The following is an 18052-nucleotide window of genomic DNA, read 5'->3' as shown; positions in this document are numbered from 1 at the left end:
CCCCCAAGCGTTCCCACGTGTGGCCGGGAGTACTCACAGTGTGCACTCTGCGTGACCCCCCAAGCGTTCCCACGTGTGGCCGGGGCACTCACCGTGCACCCTGCGTGACCCCCAAAGTGTTCCCACGTGTGGCAGGGGCACTCACTGCGTGCACTCTGCGTGACCCCCCAAGCGTTCCCACGTGTGGCGGGGGCACTCACTGCGTGCACTCGGCTGTCTTGCCCTTGCTCTGGTACTCCAGGATGCACTGGATCAGGTGGTGGTTCTCGTCCAGCATCTGCAGAGAGAGCGTGAGCGGACACTGTGCCTGACCCTTGGGATGAAGCGCCATCACTGTGCATCTCTTTTTCATATAGGCTGAGTGTCCCTTACGTGAAACACGTCAGATTTCATATTTTTCCAATTGGGGACATCTGTATTAGACTCACTGGTTTGGCATCCCTAACCCGAAAATCCAAAATCGAAAATGCTCCAGTGAGCATTTCCTTTGACCATCACGTTGGCACTCAAAGCTTTCTGAATTTTGGAGCACTTGAAATTTCCAGATTTGGACGGCAGTGCCGGTGTGGATACCGCGCCTGTGTATGAAACTGTCATTACACGCATTGCCACCGCCACCACGGACCAAATGCCGACCACATCCCTGTGCTAAGGATGTCACCCGTGAGCTGCAGAGCCAGCTCAGCCCACAAATGAAAATAGAGGCCCTGTGCCCGCAGCAACCCCCACCCTGAAGAGCCCTCCAGCTGCCAGGGCCCTTGACAGCGGAGCGTCTGTGCAGCCAGGTCAGCCAAGTAGACAGCAAAAATGTTGGGATCCTGCAGGCACCCCACACGCGGCTCTGGAGCCTCCAGCTGGAGGGGTAGCCTCAAATCACACCACACAGGGTCAGGGGTCCAGGGCACTCCCAGGTGGGGCATTGAGATTTCCTGCAGGGGCTGCTGCCAACCAGGGTGGGGGAGGAGGGGGGCAGGGAAGGCACCACGCGTGGACGAAACCACACACACACACACACAGGCCAGTGTGGGGGCAGGAAGGGTGGGTAGGCCAGGCATGACGTACACCTGGGGCTGGCGACCCGCAGTCCTCACCCCCAGGGAGTCCCCACCAGCTGCGCTGAAATGCAGCAGAATGGCAGGATTGGCCCGCAGGCCACACAGAGAAGGCCGGCTCCACGTCTCAAACCTTGTGTGTCTTACACAGAAAGTGTGTGTGCATGGACAGGGTCATGACCCCAAAACCAGATTAAACCAGTCTCAAGTGACTCAGGTGATTGGTCAGATGTGGGCCTTGCAGAGCTGGGCCAGGGGTCTCTGTGGAGGCGCCATGTGCTCCTAGAACTGGCAAAATGGAGGCTTCTGGTGGAGGGACGGCCAGGCGGGGGCTCTTCTGGTGGAGGGACGGCCAGGCGGGGGCTCTTCTGGTGGAGGGACGGCCAGGCGGGGGCTCTTCTAAGCACAGTCCGCACTCAAGATCGGCACTGCCAGGAACCCGTCAGATGCAGGGCCTCAGCCTGTCTCTGACCTGGTGGCCCACGTGCCTGGCCACACCTGAGCAGCACGGGGCTGGCCCACAGATTGCCCAGGTTTCTTTCCCAAAGGGCCTCCTGGACGTGCTCATGTGGCTCCAGGAGGGTTCTGGAGCACTCCCCAAATCCAGCAGCCCAAGGTTTTGCATCCACAGACCTGCGCGTGCTCAGGACTTGCTGAGTCCGGTGGCTGGCAGAAGCTGGGGGCAAGCGGCAGCAGAGGAACAGGGGTTGGGGCCAGGCGGCAGCCTGCAACATCACACAGGATGCAGCGGGCCACGGGGAGCAGGCGCAGGAGAGCTCTCTTCCTAGGCGTCCACCTGGGGGCAGCACTGGGCAGTCGGTGGAGACCCATGGGAGGCGGAGGAGGAGAGAGGGGGTGTGGGAGGGGACTGAGGAGATGAGAAGAGGGGACACCCGCCCTGTGACCAGCCGCCTCTGCCTGCAGTGGGGTGCAGGACTGAGCCCACCACACCTGCTGCTTTCCATAAAATGGCCTTTGCTCAGAGGTTCGCACCCAAGGAAAAAGCGGTGTCTTTTGTCTCCACTAAACCATGCCAGGTCATCTCAGCCCTGCAGGGCCTGGAGCAGTGGACCCTACGGTGAGGGGAGGAGGGGCCCATCTGCCTGCCTAGGGCCCTGGGACAACCCAGCCATGTTTCCACCCTACAACGTGGCCCCTTTAACTGCCATTTGACCTTGGGAGCCAAACCCATACACACGCAGGGAGTCCACGATGGACAGAGCCCAGCCGGGCCCCCTCCCAGGGCAGAGCCCAGACCCACAGCCCCAGCCGAGCAACTGTCCTCTACTCAGCTTCCTCCTCGGCCCGTCTCCATGATTTCAGGAGTCCTGTTCTGTTTTTTAAGTTATACCTTCCACTCTTTCCCTTTTTCACCCTGCTGGGGACAAGGTGCCCAGCATTCAGCTGAGCCCAGCGGGCCCAGAAGCTCTTCTGGGGCGGGGAGCACCCAGGGGGCGCTGGGGGCCAGGCTTACCTGTGGGCAGGTGAGGGCATTGGCATTCCAGATGGCTCTGCCTCCAGATGAACCGAAGGAAGGGGACAACTATGAACTTCCTTCCTTCCCCTTTAAAGGGCTTCCCCTCCTTGACTCCTAACCCCTAGGCAGAGATTGTCTCCAGAGACACAAAATAGACACGGCGGGCATTTCAGCAGGACTCCTAGCACTGGGCCGCGATGCGTCAGGGGTGCAAGCCACACCCAACTTCACTAAGCAGAGCCCTGCGCGTGTGCACCAGCCAGGGCAGTGCCATGGAGTTCAAGCACGCATGAGGAAACAAGGCATTGGTGTGGGTTTTTAAAACGCTAGATACAGAGAACTTTCTCACGTATGTTAAACACATATCCATTTTAAAAAGGACAAGACAGGCAGAACCAAAGGCGAAAGACTGATGCCCAAGCCCCTGGCCCCAGCCGGTGGCCAAGGATGGAACTGGCGTGGCCTTCTAAGGACAGGGAGAGCAGGGCACGTCTTGGCAGCAGCAGGAGTTTGGAAGCTGAAAAGCACAAGGATGAGTGACAACCGAATCAGGGCCCCCCAGGCCCCCGAGGGTGCCTGGCCTGAGCCAGGCTGTACTGTGAAGTCCCACAAGGCTCAGGAATGTTCAGATCCCGGCACCTTTCAGGGTCGCCCGGACCCTGGCAGATGAGGGTTGGAGAAGGGGCATCTCCAGGAAAGTGACCAGCCCAGAGGAAAAACGCTCAGGCACAGAAGGGAATGAGCACCTGAGAGCAAACCACAGGCCCCATGCCTGCCTGAGGATGCCAGGCAGCACCCCGGCCTCCAGTCCCCAGAAGCCACAGCTGTGCAGCACCTGTCTGTCATGGGAGCCTGACATTTGAGAGACAAAGGCCAAAACCAGCCACAGAGGCCAAAATCCAGAGATGAAGATTATGCAAGACGGAAACTTTTTTTCTATTTGCTTTTCTTCTGAGACAGCGTCTGCTCTGTCACCCAGGCTGGAACGGGGTGGCGCAATCTTGGCTCACTGCAACCTCCGCCTGTCAGGCTCAAGTGATCCTCCTACCTCTGCCTCCCAAGTAGCTGAGACTATAGGCGCGTGCCACCATGCCTGGCTAATGCTTTTTTTTTGGTTGTAGAGAGGGGTCTCCCTGTGTTGCCCAGGCTAGTCTCAAACTCCTAGGCTCAAGTGATCCACCCACCTCTGCCTCCCCAAGTGCTCGTTACAGGCATGAGCCATTGCACCTGGCCTGAAACTTCAAAAAAAAATCCAACAAAACCTATTGTAATATCCTCATGAAGTCGGCCAGTGCAGTGATGCAGGTCACTGGAGCCCTGAAAAGATGATGCTGGTTAGAAACCACAGAGGGAGAAGAGCTGTGCAGGGGAAAACCGTGTTAGCCAAAACACAACTCAACAGAAGGGTGGGAAATGAAGTTGAGGAGGGGTCCCAGAAAGCAGGACAGATCCACCGAGAAGACAGACAGATCGCCAAGTGAGAGGCATGGGCCACTGTGAGGACAGTGACTTCCAACGGCACGGCGCCTCCCACACGGGACACGGGATGGCACGGGCAACCCCCCTGTGAAGGAGAGTGAATTCTGACAGCACAGAGGACTGCAGGGGTGATGACCTCATGAGGACAGTGACTTCCGACGGCCCGGGGCCTCCCACACGGGACACGGGAGGGCAGGGATGACGACCCCACGGAGACTTCTGAAGGAGCTGTGCCCAACACCAAGAAACGCCCCAAGGCGAGATGACGCAGGCCCAATGGTGACCTCTGAGGGACCGATGGCCAGGCCTGAGGAGGCTCTGGAGGAGAGAGGAACTTGCTGCAGAAGCTTCTGGAAGGGCTGTGGTCTGATCCTGAGGGAGACTTCTGTGCAGAAATTCTAGTCAGCCGAAACCCCAACCAGGCGTGAAGGGAGAATGGATGCACTTTTGGACCCACAAGTTAGGAAAACATACCTCGTACCCAAACCGAGGGCACGCGATGACGCCAGCATTCTTCAAAGACGTCGGCGTCATCAGAGACAAGGCAGAAAGGTGATTCTCAACCGGGAGACTTGACAGACCTGGTCCCGGGGTCCTTCCACAATCCTTAATGATGTCCTCAAAGGCCATTACCGGGACCACCGGGAAGTCAGAGTGAGTCAGCTCAGACAGCAGCTGCTGCCGCGTCATCGCCCCCTTTTCAACTTTTGTACGGTGAGTGTCAGGTCCTTGTTGGCAGCAACGTCACACTCAAGGATCTGGGATAGAGGAGCACCAAGTCTACAACTCATTCTCAAACTCTTCAGGAAAAAATAACGTATGTCCACAGGACAGAAGAGGGGAGAGGACAGCAAACGAGGTGGTGTTAACATGCGGGCAGTCAGGTGAAGGGAGTGTGGGAATTCTGCTTAAAGGGGTACATCCCAAACACCCGTGCAATGATGCGCCTCCTCCCCAAACCAAGGGAGCAAATCCCAGGAGGAGAAGATCCGAGACCCAACCCAAGAGAAGCCAAAGGAATTCGGCCAATGGAGGGAGGCCCAAGGAAAGCAGCCCTGAGACCTGACACCCGAAAGAGTATCTGAGCCAAGGAGGAGTTACACTAGTGACAAGCGATCAAAAAGAAAAACAACAACTCCAGGGAAAACCAAAGCCAGGCAGGAAAAGCAGTCACACGGTCCTGCACAGCTCAGCAGCAAGCAAGACGTTCATGACCACCACGTCGACAGCAGAGGAGAGCCATCCCCAGAGAAAGCCACTCTGACGGATCCAAGTGTGGGGAGCGTGGGAGCGCAGCAGGGAGGGCAGACGTTATCTGGTGACCCTGATATGGTCAGGCTGTGTCCTCACCCAAATCCCATCTTGAATTGCAGTTCCCATAAGCCCCACGTGTCGTGGGAAGAACCCAGTGGGAAGCAATTGGATGGATAATGGGAGCAGTTTCCCTGATACAATTCTCATGACAGCGGTGAGTTCTCACGAGATCTGATGGTTTTCTATGCGCCTGGCAATTCCCCTGCTTGTGCTTCTCCTTCCCGCCGCCTTGTGAAGAAGGTCCCTTGCTTCCCCTCCTGCCATGATTCTAAGTTTCCTGGGGCCTCCCCAGCCCCGCAGAACTCTGAGTCAATGAAGCCTCTTTCCTTTATAAATTAACCAGTCTCAGGTACATCTTCACAGCAGTGTGAATGACTGACGCACATGCCCACGGCGTTTCCTGACTCCTGACGTGCACCCATGGCTTTGGTGAGCATAAAATCCAAAGCAAAAGACCCCGACCGGAGGGAAATGTGCTGACAGGCCGCTGTGGCCCCTGCTCTGGAGTGTGCTGATTTCCAGTTTCTTACTTGTCTGTTGATGAAAACCTCTGAGACAAGCATTTACTCACAGTATCGTCTGCAAAGTGACCTTAAAGGGGCCTGAAGTGAGTCTGGATTGCTGGGGTTGGTGATGGGCCCACCTGAGTCTCCTCTCCCTGGTGTGTGGAGAATCTGAACCTGTAGAAGCTCAGCCTCCAGGGGTGGGGAGAGCTGTGTCTCGCCGCACAGAAAAGCACACGAGTGCACATCAGGAAGCTGGGAAACAGTGTCTGCAGAAGACAGCAGTAAATACAGAAGATCTTCAATGCTCCAGGCTGAGTGAGCGGTTTCCTTGTCCAGCATAGTGTTAGAGGCACACACCCGGAGAGGAGACTCGGGTGGGCCCATTACCAGGCCCAGCAATCCAGACCGCTTTCAGGCCTCTTTAAGATCACTTTGTAGATGATACCGTGAGTGAATGCTTGTCTTAAAGATTTTCATAAACACAGATACAGAAAGCTGGAGAAGAGGGGAATGGGGGCTGCTGCAGGAACAGGAGTCCTGTGCCCAGAGTGGGGGTGACTTTCTCAGCCGAAGCCTGTGCTCACTGCAGAGGCTGGCTGGACCAAGACCACAATGAGGCTGGGCATATTTGTTACCCAATGCACAACAAACCTCCCAGAGCCGTGTGGCTGAGACGTGATTTCTCAGTTCTCAGCTTTCTCGGCTGGCTGGGAGGGTCTTCTGCTGGGCTTGGCTGGGCTCACTGCTGAAGCAGCTGGGACACCCAGGCCGCCCTCTCCCTCTCTGTGTGGTCATCCCTGTGGTCTCAGGCTCCGAGGAGAGCCCCAACGTGTATCCGTCAGCCTGGCTGATGCCAGGGCCAAGCCCAGCAACCACAGGGAGACAAATCCAAGAGGCACGGAAGCTGCGACCATGGTGATCAAGCACGCGGGTGACCAGAGAAACTGGGTTTGGCAGGCAGGGACTGATGAGGGACACGGGGCTTGGCTTGGAGAGCCCAGGGCACAGCCAGGCACCAAGGATGGGGCCTGGGGCTGTCGAAACCCCACTGTGGGGTCCTGACTGGGTAGGTGAGGGAGTGAGGATGAGAACTGGGGACTGGGAACGACTGGGGTCCCAGAGGCCACAGAGAGTAGGGGAAGGGCTGGGGCTGCCAGGCAAAACCCTAGGTGAGGGGCTTTCAGAGCAGAACTGTCTCTCCCCAGTGACAACCTGTGTGGAGCCCTGAAAGCCAAACAGAGAGGGCCTGGGGCTCTGAGGCTCACTGCTGGGGGCCAGCTCACCCCACACTGGGCAGGAAAGACCTCCAGTGTCCTTGTGGTTGTCCTGGCTAACTACAAAGACTTTTGTAACCTTTTTAATTTTGTAAGAGGAACCCCTGGCTCCTCCTGCCCAGAGGCCAGCTCTGCTCCTTCTAGAAGCGTCTTGCATGGAACCCATGCACTCCCCTCCCCACCCTGCACACAGCTGACACATTCCGCTCTCGCTACTCCACACAGTCCCTTTCCTCCCAAATATCTCAAAGACTGCCCTCTACCAGCACATGAAGACCACCTGTCCCCTGAGCCCAGGAGGACGAGGCTGCATGAGCTGTGATTGCGTCACTGCACTTTAGCCTGGTCGAAACAGCAAGACTCTGTCTCAAAAAAAAAAAAAAAAGATCCCACCTTGAACGTTTCCTATGCTTCACAGAATTCCACGACATGGACAAGACATAGTACTCAGTGTCCTTGGACAGACATTTAAACTGTTCCCCATCTTCTGCCCCGGAGTCAGACGCAGGCCAGGGCGTGGACACAGACGCAGGATCAATTCCTAGGAGTCCTCCTCGGTGTGAGGTGGCAGCCCCGGCTAACTGGAGCCTGGTTAAGCATCACCAGGTGGCGAAGCCAGCGATGGCCTCTGTGCTAGCACCTGCCACTCCTGTTCTAAGAGCAGACATTGCTGACGCATCAGCACTTCCCAGCGAGCCCAGCCTGAGCTGCTCCGTCCCTGCCCGAGGTCAGCAAGCCGCACTACAGACTCCATTACTCGAAGTCAGGGAAACCCCTGGGAACATTCACCCCACTGAGGAATAGGTGAGGTCGGTGTGTGGGTCTCAGAAGGGCCCCCACATGCATACGTATGCAGTCTTCTTGGGAGGAGCTGGCTCCTGCCTCGTGCGTGGCTCCACCACTGTGTGCCTGACATGTGTGTGCAATTCTCAAAGACTCTAGAACACGCGAAGACATGCGTAATACAGACACAACGGTGGCCGCATCTGCACATGCGGCGGCCACTTTCCGCCTCATGCTGCTCTGGGGCGTGTCACAGCACAGCACGACAAAATCATTTTGCTTCTGACAATTCCCAAGCTGAAGAAAGACAAACTTATTGTACTAAAAATATGCGACGCTTGTATGCGCCTCGTCCATGTACTGACAATTACCTTTCCTTTTTGACACGACCCTGGACTTGCAATAGTTGCCCGCTGTTTGGAATGCAGTCCTCACCTCCCTTTCTGAACGCCACAGATACATTCCAGCTGCTCCTTGCTGGTTGAGTGTCCCATCAAAGGCCAAAGCCGACCAATTACAAGGCTGCTAGGCATTGCCTTACTGCCACACGCAGGCCAGAGGGAGGCCACAGCCCTGTCCTCTTCCTAAAGACAAGGAAACTGGGGCACAGAGAGGCGAAGCATGCACCACCAACAGCAGGATGAGAATGTCATCCTGACCTGCCCCACCCCGCCCTCCTGCAGCAACACTGGCCTCCATCCTCATCCCGGTAAAACTGAGGACCAGCCTGCATCCCATACCTACTTCCAGTGTAAGGACAGACACAGGCCACTGCCATCCCTATGCTGCACAGAGCCTGTGGAGGCCGATGGAATCGGGGCCAGCATCACGTGAGCCCTCTCCCAACCCTTTGGATTCCTCTTGCGTCACAAGGCAGGGGAGGCGGTGCAGGTGCCTTCCCGGACCATGCAGGAAGACCTGTACTTCCTCTTCCCAGGCCCCACAGGACTCACCGTACCGCCCGCTAGCTGCTCCACCTGCTAGCTGCTCGGCAAGCAGAGCCTGTGGTGGTGTCATCCACCCTTTATTCCTATATCCACTGGGAGCAGGCATGACACTCTATCACCTGCAGCCCGGGGATTCCAGGAAGTCTATCCTTGGACTCCAAGCACACAGAGGCAGATGCCCAGGTCCCAACCTAATGGCCCGGGGAACAGACCGAGGAGAGCACCTGAGGGACCGCTGGTTAGTGAGCGCCACCTCGGCAAAACGGGCGGCCTTTGCCTGCTGCCTCCAGACTCCACACCCAGTGACTGCATGGCAGATAGGGACTCTGGAGACCCACCAGCCTTGGAAAGGCCAGAGGTAAAGGGCAGTGGGCAGGCACTGCGTCTCTATCCAAATGCATCCTCACCCTCCAGGCTGGGGAGGCAGGGAGAACACCTTTAGGAGCGCGCAGCAAGAGGGTGCCCGGTCAGGCTTCACAGGCAGTGGGGACAGAGGCCAGGCAGTGGCTGCTCCCTCCAGGAGAAGGCCTTCCTCCTGCACACTTCCCCCACAACGCTCAGGTTCAAGGGCCTTGTAGAGTGGCTCCCTCACCTGACAGAAACCAGCAGGAAGCCAGGCCTGTGGCTATGGGGTCCCTCCCCAGGGTGGAGACCAGGCACTGGAATGAGGTGTCCTTACACCCCGCCCCCTCCCCAACCCTGGGAATGTAAAGACAGGCCCGTGTGCTCCTATTCTTGGGTGGGGGAGCCTCTGATCACAGGAAGAACACTGTGAAACAGTCACATCCAAGGGAGGCTCGGTGTCCCCAAGCCATTCAGTCACAGGACAGTTCTGACCTTACAAACACTCCTAGCCAAATTAGCTCACATTCCTTCAGATAACAAGTTCCAAGTCTGAGTGAGCACGCAGGGCGCGCACTGCTTGCCGGGCATGCACCCCATCCTCCGCAGCCCACCTCACCCGTAAGTGCACCCCTCGCCCATGCCACACCCCTTCACCTGGGTACCAAGGACATGGGGTAGGGCCGTCCAGGGTCAACTACTCCCTGACTCTCGGACCCTGGGCGTGGCACCTACCCACCCCACAAAGGTCTTGTCTTCCCACACCAAACCTGCCCAGCAGACAGCCCCAGGGGCCCATCTCCTCTCAGCTCTGTCCCGTTTCCTCAGAGCTTTACCCCAACCCTGCCCCGAAACAGAAGCTGAGGAGCCAGACACCCAGCAGATGGGCAGACACCATTGCTATCATTCAGTCAAGGAAACCAATGAGAAAACCACTACCAACAGAAACAGTAACACATTTATTGAGGAATTATTGTGTGTCAAGCAGCAAGGGGCCACCCAGGGGTCCCCTCCAAGCCTGGCCACGTGGCCCAGTGACCACTGCAGCCCCAGCCCCAACAGCAGTGTCAGGAGCATCGCCAGCAAGGCCCAGGGGCCACAGCCCAGCCCCACCTCACGGTCCCCAGTGCAGCCATGTCCCCTGTGCTGCTCGCTACAGTGCGGTTCTGACTGTCTCACCCATGCACCGCCGCCTGGTCATCACCAGGCACCCTCCCCATCAGCCCAGCACTCCCTGGCCTTCCGCTGTGGGTCCCCCAATACCTGCTCCATGCAGGCCAGGCTCAGGACCCTTGTGACTTCCCTGAAGCCCCCTGCAGCTCCGTGCCTCTGCCTCATGGTTCTCCTTCGCTGGGACAGCTCTCACCACAATGCACCCTTGTAGGCTGAACTGTGGCCTGACCCCGGTGCCTGCACAGGGGAAATACTGGAAACAGGCTATTTGCAAAAGGAATCAAGCGAAGACGGGGTCATGCTGGATTAAGGTGGGCCCTAAAAACAATGACTGGAGTCCTTAAAAGAAGGAGGAAACTGAGATACAGACACACAGAGAGAACGCCACATGAAGAAAAAGTAGAGACCGGCCGGGCGCACCCACAAGCTGGAGAACACCATGGGCTGCCGCGGCCACCAGAAGCCAAGAGAAGAGCAGGCGCTGACAGCCGGACTTTGGATCTGTGGCCTCCGGAGCCGTGCGGGAATCCATTTGTGTTGTTCTAAGCCACCTGGGTTGCGGTAATGTGTCAAGGAAGTCACAGGACACTAACACTTCCACTGATGGAACGAGCGTCACAGACATGCAGGGGTGCACTCGGCACTAACTGTGCCCAGGTGCCATGCGAGGCTGGGATCAGCGAAAAATAAACCAGCCACACGGCTAAATTCAGGAGCCCAAGCAAGTGCTCCACAGGCCGGAGGACGGCCAAGGGAGCATGACAGATGGAACACGTGAGTGAGGCTTTGAAGGTTGAGTAGAAGTTGGCCTGGAAGAAGAACCCTACCCACATGTAATGCTGTAAGGACAAGCTGTATATTTCCTTCCCTTCACTACCAAGCCGGCTTCTGAGGAGTCCCTGGCTTCTCTTAATGCTCTCAGCACGAGACTATTAGCACACAGTGTGGACACAGCACACGTTGTAGGCACAGAATACGCACTTCTCACACCCTTCTCAGCCTTCTCACATCTCTCAGTAAAAGATCCCTGGGTACACATATTCACGTCAAAACACCAAGCCTAATATGCAGACTGCTGGCCCTACCAGGCCAAGCCAGCAGCCTAACCTGAAGACCCATTTCCAATGGTCAGCAGCCAATTTTCTGCCCCGGGATGCGCAGTCCACAGGTGCATTTCTTCCATCTGCGGTTTGCGGCTGTGCCCCAAAGCACACTTTTACCTGGGAATTCTGGGAGCTTTAATGGAAATGTGCGTGAGGTACAAATAACTAGATGACTGCTGGAGCCAAAGGCAGCTTCTGGAAAAATGATTTTTAGGCTCCAAAAAAACCAGAGTGCCAGGAGACAGTGTGGGTCCGCCAGGTGCCTCTGAGCCTAGAGCTTTACCTCTGCCTGGCCACGTGTTCCCAGACCAAAGGGCACTGACAGCAGACCCTGGCACCACAGTCTGGGTTCAATGCCTGGCTGTGCCACGCTGTGCCACTTACTAGCAAGGCACTTTGCCCCCCTAGGCTTCGGCATCCACTTACCAGCAAGGCACAGCCTCCCTAGGCCTCAGCCTCCTTAGCTATCAAAGGCGCTGCCAGTAGCTTCCACGAAAAATCAGATGAATTGAGATTTATAAAACCCCTGTTAACAGTAAGCACCACATAAGTGTTTACTGAGTAAATTAAAATGCCACCCTTATAAATCTGTTTCCGCTGTTCTCAAATAATCCGTCCTGTTCAGGGTTGGCGAAGGCTCTCATTTATTAAGACCATAAATTTCTAAACAGCAGGGGTAGTCTCAAAATAGGCGACAAATTTAGGACAATTTCCACAGGAGACTGGTACGTCATCAAGGGATAAGACCGTCAGTGAAGGTCAAGGTGAACCCCCGGAGGGAGATAAGCGGCTCCTGGAAACCTAGGAACACCACTGTTTATCCCTGCAATCCCACCAGGATGAAGACGAGTCGGAGTTTAGGGAAAAAAATCCCAGTGTCACTCCAAAAGATGTTGTGACGACGGAAACAGGAATGGCTAATACCGATTTTCTTCTGAATTTGTCTTCTACAGAAAAGCAGAAAATAGAAAGTTTCAATTTCAAAACTTAGGGCTTTAGATAAGTGTCCTAAACCCATGAAAACGCTGTCTCTAGAAAACCACAAGGCCGAACTTATGGAGTGACAGAAAAGGTTGTGGAGCAAATCAGTAAAGTTTGTTGGGCGAGGGTGTCACGCTGAAACCCAGCGTGGCCGCGATGATACAGGAGGGCGGTGCGCTCCCTACGGGGTCGGGCTACTGAACGGTCCCAAACTGGGCATCGGGACGCGTCCCTCTGTGCCTCCAGCGTCTGAGCCTCGCTCCAGCGGCAGGAGAGGCTGACCCGGCCGCAGTTCTCGCCGTCTCTGTGCGCCCCGAACCCGGCCCGAGCCCCTCTCCACTCGCCAAGCTGAGCGCAGAAAGCGAGTGCCGCCGGCCGCCGCCTTCGCCACCAAGGCTGGCAGCGAAGCGCGACGAGCCCTCGCCCGGCCCGCGAAGACGAATCCCCGTGCTCCGGGTACGGCCCAGAACGTTTCCCAGAGCGCGCTGCGGACTCCGGGGGCAGCGCGCTCGGAGGCCGGCACCTTTCGGAGTCCGGCCAGCCCCCACCGCCCCGCGCCCCGGCCCGAGGGACCCGCGCGCCCCAACAAAGTTGGCGCAGGCTCTCCGGGGAGCGTCCCCCGCACGGCCCGGTGCCCGCCAGCGCGCAGGCTTGGAGCGCAGGGACGGGCATGTGGCCGCCGTCGGGGCTCGCAACTGCCCGGCTGCGCCCCGGCTTTGTTCGCGCCCCGCGCCTGCCGGCTGCCCGCGCCCGGGCCCCGCGCGCGCCCGCCCGCAGCCCCGCCGCCCCGCCGCCCCGCGCCGCCGTCCCGGCCCGGCCCACCTTCTGGATAGTTTGCTGTGTGACCTCCCCTTTGCCTCTTGGTCGGGCGGACGCGAAGGCCACGGACATGGTGGCGGCGCAGGGCTTAGCCCGTGGTCATCGGGGTGGATACTCCGGCTGCGCTCGGCGGCCCGAGGCGCTCATTATCCGCAGTCGCGACGGGGGGCAGGGGGCGGGGGCGCGGGGGGCGCCGCGTCCTGGGCTCGTCCTCCCCGCCGCCGTCGCCTCGCCTCCGGGCCCGCCGCGCCGCAGCGCCGCCCTGCAGAAGGGCCTGCGGTCCAGTGCCGAGCGGTGGCCCCCGGCGGGCCCCTCGAGACCCGCGCTCGGCCCTCCTCGGCGCACCACCTCCCACCCCCGGCCACCGGTGGTTCCGCCCGGCCCCGCCCCGGCGCGCGCCCGCACGTCCGTGGGACGCCGCCTGACGCCGCCCGACGCCTCCTGACGCCGCCCGACGCTGGCCGCGCAGGTCACGGCGCCGAGGGCGGGGGGCGGGCGTAGTGGCGCCGGGAGTCGCGGGCGCGCGCGGGCCGTGAGTGTGCGCTTTTGAGAGCCGCGGTGGAAGGTGCTCGGCCGCCGCCCCGCCGGCATGAGCTACGACCGCGCCATCACCGTCTTCTCGCCCGACGGCCACCTCTTCCAAGTGGAGTACGCGCAGGAGGCCGTCAAAAAGGGTTCGACCGCGGTGAGGCGCCGGGGTCTGCGCAGGCCGGGGACGCGGGCGGAAGTGCGGCTGGGGAGCCGGGAGAGGGCCGGGGCCGGGGCCGGGCCCGGAGCTGTGGGCGCCCGCAGGCGTACGCGGGGCAGTGGTGCGAGCGACCGGGGCTGCTGTTGAGCGCGGGCCCCGCTGCCGGTCTCCACGAGTGCCTGCAGAGGCGGCGTTTGGCGTGCGAGCCGCAAGCGCCCGTTCCCCCCACCCAACGCCTCGCGTGGGTCCCCGGGCGCGGGGCCGTGGCGACGCCATCTTGGGTACCTCTGGCCCGGGCCTGGCGCGTGGGTCGCGCTGCCGCCCGGGCGAGCAGAGGCCGGGCGAGGGCCGCTCCAGGCCGCGGAGCGCGGGGGGTCGGCCTACGCCCTCTGGGGGTCTGTTCACGCAGCTGTTGGCTCGGGAGTGAACTATCCAACCAGATCGCCGTTACGGGGATCCCCACTCGCTCCAGGGCAACACTGGTCCTCTATTCCCGGTGGGCTTCGGAAACAAAGCGGCTCGCTGGCCGGGCTGCTGGCGGGCGCCTTCCGGGTCTCCGCGCCCTGCCGGAAGGAGCCCTCCGCGGGGCCCGGCCGCACCGCGGGGCCCGGCCGCAGCCGCCCGCGTCGGGACTGGTCTGAGCACGGCCGGCCGTTTCTTTTTGACGAGGACTCGTGTACAGTGACCTTAGTGACATTTTTTGTAACTTAAATTCGTAATATCGAGACGTGTCGGTTTTTTTGGTCAGGCTGTGAGATCGTTTTTCTTTTATCATTTGGTATTCAGAGGTTTGAGCAGGCAGAGAAGGCAGCAGACGGTTCTGTAAATTTTGAAGTGTTTTCATTTTTTGAATGTTTCGAAATGAAAGTCCAGCATTCCTCAGGTGATTTAAGTCAGCTTAAAGAGCACTAGGAGGAGTCAGCTGACCCCTGCCCCCTAACCCCAACTCTGCCACCCCCGCCAGCTTGCCGCAGCTGGCTTTAACGAACCCATGTAGCTTCTCTGGGCCTTCCGGGTCAGTTCGAAGGTCAGGTGAGTCTATCTGAAAAAGCTCCCAGAAAACCGAAAACACTTCAGACCAGTACTTCTCAGCCAGGGATGGTTGTGTGCCCTTGGGGCCACTGACGGTGTGCAGACTTTTCCAGTGGCCCAAGGCTTTGCAGAGGTGCTCCTGGCATTTAGCGGGTAGAGGCCAGGGACACTGCTGAACATCCCCTACCCACCTCAGGGCGGCAGGCACAGCGAGATCAGCCTGCCCAGGTGCTCCTGAGCCGGAGGAGCCCTTCTCTGAACCAGGAGGTGCTGTTTATCCCAGTCACGGTTTCCTTTGTTTTTGGCTTGACTCGGGGTTAACTGTCAAAGTGATTGTCTACGCTTTTAATAGCAGCTACATCCTTCTCTAGTATATAATTTCGGGTAACAATTGACACCTTGTCCACTGATAGCAAATCGGGCCTCTTCCCACGGGTGTCACTTGAGTATGCCATGGTGCAAAAAACAGTGCAGTGTGCCTTAATTCCACAATTACAGAAACACTGCCATCAGAACACCAGACCGGAATGTGAAAGTCTCAGGCTTCCAGGCTTTGCATGGGACTGTTTGATTCATTGGGTTGAAGTGAAACACATGCTGATTATATAGTGATTGATTATTAGCTATGTTGTAGCTAAAACTACATCTCAGTATTTTAAAGGCACAGGTCGGCCACCTAGGTGAGCACACCTGGGCTAGCTCTACCAGCCATAGATGAATGCCCCTGGGTTTGCAGGATGTGCTGCCAGCTACAGTGACAGGCGAATGGAGGAAAAAGGGGTGTGGGTGGACACACCTTCCAGCGGGGGCTGCTGCCCAGAGTACGTTGCCGCATGACCCAGATTCAGATCTGCTTCTAGTGCTCACTGCCTGGTAGTAGAACCATGTCACTTTTTTGGGAGGGTGGGGTGGGGTGGGGGTGAGGAGTCAGAGTCTTGCTGTCTTCTGTCCCCCAGCCGTCAGGCTCACTGCAGCCTCCAGTTCCCAGGCTCTGGTGATCCTCCCACCAGCCTCCAGAGGCGCTGGGACTACAGGCTTGAGCCACCATGCCTGGCTAATTTTGGTACTTTTTGTAGAGACAGGTTTTGCCATGTTGTCGGTGCTGGTCTTGAACTCCTGAACTCAAATCATCCACTCATCTCAGCCTCTCAAAGTGCTGGGATTCCAGGCGTGAGCCGCTGCACCAAGCACTCATATTGCTTTCTTATGGGGTTTGTGGATCTTAATTAAAGGTTGGTGTTCGAGGAAGAGACATTGTTGTTCTTGGTGTGGAGAAGAAGTCAGTGGCCAAACTGCAGGATGAAAGAACAGTGCGGAAGATCTGCGCTTTGGATGACAATGTCTGCATGGCCTTTGCAGGTACGAGTCGGGAGGGTGCTGTCTTACTCTCTAGAATCACGGAAGAACAGGGCTTTGGAGATTAACTTGGGTCTGTGGGCTATTGTTAGCCATATAAACTGAGTGAATGAAAATCATTTAAAAGAAATGGATTTGGGCCAAGACTGTGGCTCACACCTGTAATCCCAGCACTTTGGGAGGCTGAGGCAGGTGGATCACAAGATCAGGAGTTCGAGACCAGCCTGACCAACATGGTGAAACTCCGTCTCTACTAAAAATAGAAAAATTAACTGGACATGGTGGCGCACACCTATAACCCCAGCTACTCAGGAGGCTGAGGCAAAATAATCTCTTGAACCCGGGAGGCAGGGGTTGCATTGAGCCAAGATCATGCCACTGCCCTCCAGCCTGGGCGACAGAGCGAGACTCTATCTCAAAAAATAAAATGGATTTGGACTTTTAAGTTGGCCAGTTTTTTTGGTGGCCTCTCTGCCACAGCGGGTGAAACAGAAATGGCTAAATGGATGAAAACACTGGCTGCTGTGCAATTTTACCTCCAGTGTTATTTTTCTGTATCGGTCAGTTACAATCAAGAAGGCTGACTTGAGGCGTGGAGAGGGCAGGACCATGTCCTCTATCCCAGCAGTGAAAAGAACTGCACCGCTGGGCTCTGGCCGTGCCTCGGCATCTCCTCAGCACCGTTTTGGTTTCGCTTATTTCCTCCTTCGGCAGATCCAATCTCAATTCATGTATTAGGGATCCACTCAGTTTCTAACTGTGTTTAAGTATGGTCAAAGGCAGGCAGTTCTTCATAGACACTCCCTGACTTAGGATGGTTCGACCTACAGTTTATAAAATTCAGATTCTGTACAACAGCCTACAATTTTTTATTTACAATGGGTTTATGGGGTAGCCAATGCATTTTCAGCCAGGTATTTTCAACTTACGACAAGTTTAGCGGGATACCGCCCCACTGTACTTAGAGAAGCATCTGTACCCAGTTTCCTAGAAGTTCCCAGGGGCTGATTGGTTCCACTGTCACTCAGAATAGCCTTGCTGCCAGTTTGGGGATCTGTGGAAGATTAAATGCTGTGTTGTGTCCCTCCCCTGGCCCTGTAGTTTGAGTTGTATCCACAGAAGCTTCTCTGCTCTCCTTGTAGGCCTCACCGCTGATGCGAGGATAGTCATCAACAGGGCCCGGGTGGAGTGCCAGAGCCACCGGCTGACCGTGGAGGACCCGGTCACTGTGGAGTACATCACCCGCTACATCGCCAGTCTGAAGCAGGTGGGCGCCTTCCCAATCGCATGCTCACCTCTGGCGGCAGGGCAGTCACTGCTCTGCCGTGGAGTGTCTGGCCATGTCACTTGACGTGAATCAGAAAACGGATTCATTCCAGGGCATGATCTTGACTTGCACAGTGTAACTTGACCTAACTCACCAATTTGAGTAATAGCATTCTGTTCTCAGCTCCTAACATGGGACATTCCAGATTCCTGTGTCTGGAGGGAAATGGTGGTTTTTGTCTTGCCATTCTGAATGACCAGTCACTAAGCAGTTGAAGGGGGCTGGAAGCCACCCTATGAGGAAATGCCATTAGTCTCAAAGCCAGCATGTGGGCCTGGCGCGGTGGCTCAAGCCTGTAATCACAGCACTTTGGGAGGCCAAGGCAGGTGGATCACAAGGTTAGATTGAGACCATCCTGGCCAACGTGGTGAAACCCCATCTCTACTAAAATGCAAAAAA

General features: G+C 57.3%; 2 protein-coding genes across 4 annotated transcripts in view; one reads left to right on the top strand and one right to left on the bottom strand.

Moving 5' to 3' along the window:
- The window catches only part of SS18L1 (SS18L1 subunit of BAF chromatin remodeling complex), a 38426-nt gene extending 24826 nt beyond the window's left edge, over window positions 1–13600 (bottom strand). Inside the window, exons 1-3 of one of the 3 annotated variants that reach the window (XM_037729572.1) lie at window positions 2527–3521; window positions 1686–1777; window positions 201–277 (exon numbers count right to left, since the gene is read on the bottom strand). In XM_037729572.1, the coding sequence (XP_037585500.1) occupies window positions 201–277 (77 nt within the window). In that variant the 5' untranslated portion in view covers window positions 1686–1777; window positions 2527–3521. Of the gene's footprint in view, window positions 1–200; window positions 278–1685; window positions 1778–2526; window positions 3522–13253 lie in introns of those variants that run through there. The other 2 variants (XM_017503471.2, XM_017503472.2) reach the window with 2 other exon arrangements.
- Window positions 13601–13690: 90 nt separating this feature from the next.
- The window catches only part of PSMA7 (proteasome 20S subunit alpha 7), a 7191-nt gene continuing 2829 nt past the window's right edge, over window positions 13691–18052 (top strand). The window contains exons 1-3 of the mRNA XM_017503473.2: window positions 13691–13935; window positions 16203–16329; window positions 17469–17593. Of these exons, the coding sequence (XP_017358962.1) occupies window positions 13840–13935; window positions 16203–16329; window positions 17469–17593 (348 nt within the window). The 5' untranslated portion in view covers window positions 13691–13839. The remainder of the gene's footprint in view (window positions 13936–16202; window positions 16330–17468; window positions 17594–18052) is intronic.

The sequence above is a fragment of the Cebus imitator genome, unplaced genomic scaffold, assembly GCF_001604975.1.
Source record: "Cebus imitator isolate Cc_AM_T3 unplaced genomic scaffold, Cebus_imitator-1.0 Scaffold311, whole genome shotgun sequence".
In the NCBI taxonomy this organism is placed as follows: Eukaryota; Metazoa; Chordata; class Mammalia; order Primates; family Cebidae; genus Cebus; species Cebus imitator.
This window is presented reverse-complemented; position numbering and strand designations above follow the sequence as displayed.